The 8960-nt window shown below is 34.7% G+C and overlaps 1 protein-coding gene across 1 annotated transcript; it reads right to left on the bottom strand.

Moving 5' to 3' along the window:
- Positions 1-2627: 2627 nt before the first annotated feature.
- Positions 2628-5232, bottom strand: LOC123308010 (integrator complex subunit 11). The gene is made up of 2 exons (XM_044890529.1): positions 3569-5232; positions 2628-2913 (listed from the first exon to the last, which is right to left on the bottom strand). The coding sequence occupies exons 1-2, from the start codon at positions 5101-5103 to the stop codon at positions 2661-2663; spliced, it is 1788 nt and encodes a 595-aa protein (XP_044746464.1). The 5' UTR covers positions 5104-5232; the 3' UTR covers positions 2628-2660.
- Positions 5233-8960: the final 3728 nt, after the last annotated feature.

Genomic DNA, 8960 nt, shown 5'->3' with positions numbered 1-8960 from the left:
GCCCTACTTTCGAAAACACTCTATATAAATAAATCAAAAGAATTTATAGCAATACATTGTGCCTTAATGGATAAGCTCAGAGCACTTGTGTGCAAGAAAGGCATATTCTTCAACTCAACTGTATATTATTCAAATTGAATAAGACTTGTTTTTTATATTAATTGGCAGGAATACTCTCTTATGAAGTTACTTAAATTAAATTATATGTGTATATTATCGCTTGTAAAATAAACATTGGAATCGTAATTAATACCACTTTTTCACTATTGAAACCTTCGAAAGACGAATAACCCTACTGAATTCATTCAACAGATTCAGAAATTGAAGATACGAAGTTCCACAGAAGAATAATTCGTTTACCCCATCTTCCTCTTGCTACGAGATACCTCAAAAGGAAATCGATCATCTTATTAGGAGTAGGCGCCAACGTTTGCATAAAACATCTAGGATATTCATCATATTATTAATTCCTTCTCTGTTATGCTTCCCTAATGTTGAATTTTACTCTACTTTCAATTGGAGCTATCCTAACTAACTGATGATAGAAAAATTCTCGAAAGATGGAAGGAGCATTACTCACAGGTCTTTAATCAAAATAACGACTCGGATTTATCCATTTTAGACCTGCTCCCCGCATATAGTCCGATGACATCGCTTGATGAAGAAATCTCAATGTCGGAAATCATAAATGCGATAAAAAAAATATGAAAAATGATAAGTCACCTGGTTTAGACGGCGTTCCAGCGGAGATATTCAAAGCCCTCGATGAAGACATTATCAATAGTCTCCTAACACTATTTCGCAAGATCTGGAAACAAGGAGATGTGCCACAAATCTTCAGAGACGCTTTAGTTATCAATCTCTATAAGAACAAAAGCGATACGTCAAATTGCAACAATTACAGGGGCATATCGTTGCTTAGTGTGGCCGGTAAAATTCTCTTGAAGATTATGGCTAATCGTCTGATTCCACTCTTATAAAAGCTATTACCTGAATCCCAGTGCGGCTTTCGACCAAATCGAGGTACGTTGGACCTAATTTTTACACTGCGACATCTGCAAGAAAAGGCTCGTGAACAACAATCAAGGATCTATACAGCCTACATCGATTTAAGTAAGGCCTTCGACTCGGTAAATCGGAGATATAAGAAGCTTTAGGCCTCAGACTCAATATTGCCAAAAATCAAAATCCTGGTAAGTTCGCCAGAAAGCCTTCAAACAGATATCAGCCTGGAGGATGAAACTCTAGAACAGGTCGAGCAGTTCAATTACTTAGGAAGCTTCATAAATACACAACCGTATCAATTCGGCATCACGGGCATTCTGGAAGCTAAAGGTCAGAGTGTTTCAAAATCACGACCTCAATCTGAAGACCAAGACAGCTGTTTACAAAGCAGTCGTCCTCCCAACGCTTCTTTACGGATGCGAAAGCTGGACGTCCTACAGGCGACACATTAAACAGCTTGAACAAATGCAACGTCATCTAAGACAAATAATGCACATCAGATGGTTCCACAAAGTTTCGAATGAAGAAGTCTTGCAACGCGCTAGTTGTACAACAATTGAGACTCAAGTAACGAGGGCCCGACTCAGATGGAGCGGCCACATTCTGAGGATGCAAGACACAAGAATCCCCAAAATAACTGTATGGCGAATAAACAGAGGGTGCTCGGAAACCAGGGGGCCAGTATAAGCGGTTTAAGGATATACTACATCAATCCCTAAAATCATTTAATGCCAATCATAACTATGAGAACAACTAGAGTTAGACAGGTCACAGTGGAGCACAGTCATAATAGAGACTCGAGAAGAATACAGCGGCGGCCAGATCTGGTTGGTGACTATCTATGTCCGCAGTATGAAAGGATCTGTAGGTCACGGTTGTGTCTCTTCAATCACAGGAGGCTACACAGTCGCAATTAACCCTAAGAAATAATAAGTCTGTTCGCAACGATAGTTTTTTTTTAGTCTTTTCGTAGATTTATTCCCGGTAACGGGATACAGCAATGAATGAATGAACTTTCAATTGATTACTTACCTAAACCTAAGAAATTTTTGAAATGAATTCATTAATACTTTGTGTTATGTTCTATGTCACTTTGTATATAGTAACGGTGGCGTTATAAGCAAACATTAATCTATTTTAAACAGTGGGAACAAAACTGGCACACAACAGTGTGACAGGACGAGCATTACATAGAAACTGAAGCTAACTCATTTGCAAACCCGACCAGGCTGGCACTAAGCTCAGTCCGAATATGGAATTGCTATAGAATCATTTAGTTCAATTCAAGATTAGTGATGAAGAAGTTCTGATGGAGCCCCTTCTTTACTGCCATTATTCATTCTTCATTTGAATAACTACTTCAGCATTCTATCTATCTCATTCAATAAAAACAAGCTGAAGAAGAGACACCATAATAAAAAAGTGCATATCACCCTTAGAAACACTAGTAATAACATCGTAAATTGAATCTGTTAATATCCTGCAGATCATGTCTCTTCTGATCTCCACAAAACACTATGTGAAAGGCCTATTAAGAAACGAGGTATAGTGTTTTATCACTCACAATTCTTGGATTTACTGGAAAATTTGTATCAAGCAATTTCAACACATGAAATGAGATAAATAATTAAATAATTTATTTTAAATTTCAGTTGTTACTCTCCCATTGTATTCATTAGATTTATTACATAGCTTCCTATATCTTCATCTTGATTCGTCCATGTTACTCTAACACCTTTATGATCACCCTCTTCTCCTTCAACAGTTATCATCACAGACTCTACAGATATTTCACCATCAATAAAAGTTACTGTCCATTGAGAAAGTTTTTCTTTCAAAATGTCATACAGTTTGTGAGCAGTTGAAATGGCTGGTCCTGAGTCATTAATATAAACTGTTGAGGTAAATCTGAAAAAACATACCTTTTAACCAACAATTGTCTAATCAATTCAACAAAACAGTCATGATAAGAAAATTTTTTCCCAAAGTGTTGTAAACACTTAGTATATTATATTTATGAACCAATTTTTGTTTGAGCAAAATTGAAAATCCGGCTCGGATGACCAACATTTTATGCCTGGGTCCTCCTGTTCATAGAGAGGATGTCCAAGATCTGAAAATGCTTCTATTCAATGAATTCAGTTGGTTTGAATTTTGCAATAAACAACCAATAGAAGCATTTTCGGATCTACCAGAAGGCTCTACTCACTCCTGGCTGAAATCTAGGCCAGTGAAGTAAGGAACTTGACACCTAAGGACTTCTACCTAAAAGGCCTTATTGCTCTACACACAAGTCTCCAAAATAAGCCAAGATTTTAGAACATATTGGATTCAAATCAATCTGCATATTCAAATATGAGTAGTGCATAATGAATGTCCTCAGTGATTTTTGAATTGACAAGCTCATAGCAAAGATTACAAAGTTTGCTAGCTCTATAATCTCTGCTGGGAAGCAAGAGCACTGAAGGCAGTCTCCAGGCTGGTTCTTGTAGTTTCCAGATCACTTGAAAAGTGTAATAATTTTCAAAAAAATTAACTCAATTGATGAGGAAATATCAATTACCTTATTATATGTCTATTGATACCCGCTTCTTTACATGCTTCTTCCACATCCATGAAACTCACATTACTGTCTTTCATCATCAATACTCCATGTAATATACGTCTTCTTTTTGGATCGGGTGGTAATGCACTAAAATTTTTAGCTTCTTCTTTTAATAATTGTAAACTAACATTAACAGGCATTTTAATAGGAGTCTGAATAACAGCAGTTTCTCCATTGGCAGGATTGAAACATTTAATACTGAATTCTTGTTCAATTTTATCTTTCAAAAAGGCAATTTTTTCAGCTTCTCCATGTACCAACATAACATTTTTAGGTTCACAGTACTGAATCAACTGCATGATACCCTTTGCATCTGCATGTGCTGAGAAACTCATATATTCCACCGACATTTTCACTTCGACAATTTGCCGATTCTCAAATTCAATCTTTTTTGCACCATTTAATATTTTATGACCCACTGTTCCTTGCACACAGAAACCTGGCATTATGACCATATTATTTTCATTTGGTGCCCATTTTTTGAAAATCTGTAAACTCAAACCTGCGTGCAACATACCTGGTGTGGCAAATACTACCATAGGTCCAGGATTATCCATGAATTGTCTGTCGAATGGCTTGATATGTTTAAAATCGAACATATTTCTTTGAACAAAAGTTTTTCTAATTTTTTGATTTGTCCAGGTAATGAACATTTTATAATAATTATTAGCTTTTTCTGTTAAACCTAAGGCAAAATAAACGGGTGCTTTGAGATTCATTCTTTCCCAATAAGTCTCTAAAAGTATGCAAAGCTCCTGTGCTCTTCCTAAAGCAAATACTGGAATCAATACCTTTCCTCCTTTGTCAATACACTCATGAACCTTCTTTAAAAAATCTCTCTCTCTACATCTCTTAGAATCCCTAATGGTTGTTGCATAAGTCGATTCAGAAATTAAAACATCTGGTTTACATTTATCGATCCAAGCAGCTCCCAAGTGTCTATCAGGTGTCATATTATAATCTCCAGTATAAACTATAGACTGAGATCCTACCCTTATCCAAAACATAGCAGCACCTAATACATGTCCTGCATAATATGCTTTAATCTCTATATCATTATCCACCATCACAGACTGATGTAAAGTTACAGCCACAACTTTCTTCATACAATCTTTTATCATTTGTGAGGTAAAGAAATTCTGCTCGCCCTTACGCTCAACCGAAACTTTTCTCATATCTTCTAATAATATAGGGGCAATAGCTTTCGTTGGATGTGTCATGTAAATTGGACCATTATATCCTACCATTTCTGACATATACGGTAAAGCTCCACAGTGATCTAAATGGAAGTGGGATACTATAACACAATCTATATAGGGAGTAAGGGGTCCTTCTGGTGAGATATAGGTGAAATCTGGGAATCTTCTTTCATCATTGTATCCCATATGCATACCACAATCTAACATGATATTTTTACCCCCCATAGATAATAGTATACAGCTTCTGCCAACATCTTGGCCGGCCCCTAATGGAGTTAACTTAATTTCTGGCATTTTTAAATCAACAACAATCAACGCATCACAAATCACAACAGAACCTGCATCATAGAAAACATTAGTGAGGTTAGGCGGGAATTTTGAATCACCATCATAGAGCCAGATATCTAAAGTGCTTTCCAGTCACCAGGGTTGTTAACTGTGCTCCTTCGAGAAGATTATTTCGAATAATCTCTCTAATCTATATTTCGAAAATGATGATGAAAATACCTTGCTGCCATAGTAACGGAGTGGAAAATTAAATATTTCCGTCACTAGTTAATTTGCTGAAATCCAAACGCCGCGCCGCCTAGCGGCCAAATCACCTAGTTTTCAAGTAAGTTTCGAGTTTCACTTGTTTGAGTTTGATATTTTCATTCATAGCCTACTACTACTTCTAGTAGGCTACGTTTCATTACATATACGGGTAACAGTGAACCATATTCAGAAGTTTTTTTGGATTTCTGATTAGAAAAATTTAGTGAACATTTATGTATATCCAGTATCATTCAGTTGAGAAACTATCTAACTGAAGTTGTGCATGCATTACTGGACTAATAGTAGTTTTGGTACTTTTAATTTGGATTTATATGCACATCCTATTCAAATTAAGAAAAAATATTGTGTGAAACACGAAAAAGGAAAAATATATTTTTCGTATACATGCATCGCGTTCTATACGAAAAGCTTTTAATTACGAAAAATAATGCTAATGAGCGAGAAATACGAAAAATAGTGTTTCCCAACGTGTTTCACACAATATTTTTTCTAATTTTGAATAGGATGTGGCTTTGAATTGAAATTAAAGGTACCAAAAACGTCTTTGAATGCTTCTCTCGGAGATTCTTTCAAAATCGTCTAGTGACGGAAATTATTCAATTTCTCACTCCGTTACTTCTTAGTAAAAAACGAATACTTGCTAAGTAAAAAACGATACTTGCTTTCTTAAGCAAAAAACGTCAATGAGAAAGTGTCACTTTATATGTCAGAATTAGAAAAATAACTAATCCACAAAATTAGGGGATGCTGCTCCTAAAATGCAAAAAAAAATTTTTTTACTGATAGTTTTCGAAATTCAATGCTATAGAGACAACTATTAAAACTGAAACATTTTTTATTTCAAGTCTACAGTGTATCAGTTTGTAAAGGTACCACACCGCCACAATATCTCGGCCCCCCCCCATGCAAAATCAGAAAAAATGCAAAAAGAGGTAAACTTTGGTTCGTTCGACATTTTATAAGGTTGGTTCCAACTGTTGACAGCAACCCCTAAAATCTTAAATGGGAACAAGGGGGTTTGATGAGGGTGACCCCTTAATTTAAAAGTAAAAGGTAATTCGATTGCCTTTTCAAAAATGCCACACACTTGACCTTTTTTGTTAGTACATGAGATAAGTAGGAATAGTTATGTTAGCAAGATAGCAATGAGCATACAGGGTGTCTCAGAATAACTATTCCTAATTTTCAGAAATGATGAAGTTCATTTAATAATAAACATTTTTTATTTATAAACTAGGGTCCGAAAATGTCTCGGTGTCAAGATAACTAGAAATATTTAAAAATGAATCTCTATCCAACATGAAGGTGTGGCTACTTACTAAATTGAAGCAGGAACATCAGTACACATATTAAAAATAACAATATTAATAAGTGCTCTTCATCATTTCTGAAAATTAAGAATAGTTATTCTGAGACACCCTGTATAAAAATAATGAAATTTTTTTTACTGTATGAAATATTTTCATACTCCATTATTTTGTAGACAAAAATATAACTAATTTTCAAATTCGATCCTTACGTTTTGAAAAACTTCAACTTGAATTTCTCGGCATGCTTTGCGTATTCTTACTTTCGTCTACATCTCGTGGCTGTGTTTCATATACACAACCGACTTGAATGTCGACTCTCTTCAACCAATCTATTTCTCTTGGAAATGATCAATTATTATTTTTGGAAAGCCTATTTAATCTCTAATCTAATGAATATAGAAAATAATATAATGTGATCCCACTTAAAAAACATAATAATATGTAAAAATTAAAAAACGAAAGGTGCGTTAGGAATAACCTAACTACAACACTGAATTCTAGGACAAAAATGCCGAGTACAAGATTCAAGTTCTTCAATAAGTCCAAAGATAACTGAGATACTAGGGGTGGCTGAAAAGTTATACTTTTTAATTCCACCCTTTATCTCAAAAACCAAGAGGGCTATCAAAATTCTGCTTACGCCATTTTTAATTCAATAAATAAGTAGCACTACGCGAAAATCGCAATCCTCTATCTTTAAATATAAGAGAGATACGAGATACCCCACTAAAGTGACCAAAATATACCCTGTATATTTTTAATTAACAACAGGAAAGTAATTGAAAAAAAAGCTTTTTCCGCCGACCTCTTAATAATAGCACTGTTTAACGTACACGAAATTAGCTGTTAATGAACCCTTTTACTGGTTAATTTCCTATTAATGCATTATTGTCATGTGTAATCGAAAATAGAAGTATTCAGCAGCTTCCCAAATAATTATCTCATTTGTATGTCGCATTGATTTTCGTAGTACCCTTGTTTATATAACAAGGGTAGTACCTAGCGGGTGAATTGAGAAGAGATGAATTGTGGAGGTTGCAGAAAAATTATGATGGTCAGAGATTAATCAATTTATCTTTGTACTACAACTCCAGCTTCCACCAGCTCCACACATTCTACTCTGTAATCTGTGACACATTCTTTAACAGATATAATAGGGAATGATATCAATGCAGAGACAAGATTGTCGCTGTATCAATGTGATTTACTCAAAATGTCACAACTCGAATATGCCCTCTATGAACTTCTCGAATTGTTCGATCAGCCGCATAAATAAATATCAACATTCCGATATGAACATAGAAAATTTATAAGGTGTCAAATATATTTGACTAGGTATCGATAGAAAATTTTTGCAATCAAGAATTCACATTCAATTCGAAATGTGGTCGACGGAAAAATCTTTTAATCAAATCGTTTATCAATTGAGCGATTAATGATCTCGAACATTAACATTATATTAAAATATCTCAATCATTAATCGCTTTCATTAATAACTATTTCGCGCTATCTCAGAGACGCAACGTTAAAACCAATAAAAATTACAGAGATAGTTAACATTTATAATCATTGGTTAAAACAACTTTTGAAACTTTAAAGGTCTGGCTCAACAACAACGAGAATTCATTTTCGGTGTGGTTGGTCTGGCTGCGCTATAGGGAGGTACTATGGAGCCTTCATAGGAGGTACTTATAATTTGTCGATTATATGAAGTCAAAGATTATTGAGTTAGTTAGCTAACTCTATAATCTTCGATATGGAGCAGTTGGCAGGTTCGAGGCTCACTCGAATAAGAAAATTATACGAATCACTTGTGTGGAATTCATAGGTTTTTCTATTCGTTTTCTGAAATATCAATGTGTGAAAATATCAGCTTCGAAATTAGGAGGATTATAATTTTTATTTGCACGTGTTGGGTCCCAAAGAGTTTCATTTTTCATTTTTGGAAGGGGGAAGAGAAGTCCAAAAAATCCCAAATAATGAACTTTGTGAGATCCAATCGTTTTTCGTTTTGTACAAAAAAATAACGTAGGATCTCAGAATTTCAGTTAGGACAAATAATAAATTAGGCCCCTTAAATTAATCAATTAACATTTTCTAAGCTCATCCTCTTGCGAATTTTAGAAGCTAGATATTTTAACAAACTTACAATAAACGGTTAAATATGGTATGTGTTTATATCAAGATTTTTCCGCTTCGATAAAAAGAAAAGGACAACGTCCGCGCATGTTTCTTATCTTTTGTTCCTTTTTCCATCCAATAGAATTTTAATTTTTTCCATAGGAA

Source organism: Coccinella septempunctata, chromosome 2, assembly GCF_907165205.1.
Source record: "Coccinella septempunctata chromosome 2, icCocSept1.1, whole genome shotgun sequence".
Lineage (NCBI taxonomy): Eukaryota > Metazoa > Arthropoda > Insecta > Coleoptera > Coccinellidae > Coccinella > Coccinella septempunctata.
The sequence above is the reverse complement of the archived record's forward strand: the minus strand, read 5'-3'. Positions and strand labels throughout refer to the sequence as shown.

What these genes read in the sequence shown, in the direction of transcription:
- LOC123308010 (XM_044890529.1), bottom strand. Translation starts at nt 5,103, where the DNA reads ATGCCAGAAATTAAGTTAACTCCATTAGGGGCCGGCCAAGATGTTGGC. An exon ending in ATCAATAGACATATAATAAG is followed by an intron (nt 2,914 to 3,568) that starts GTAATTGATATT and finishes ATGTTTTTTCAG; the next exon opens with ATTTACCTCAACAGTTTATA.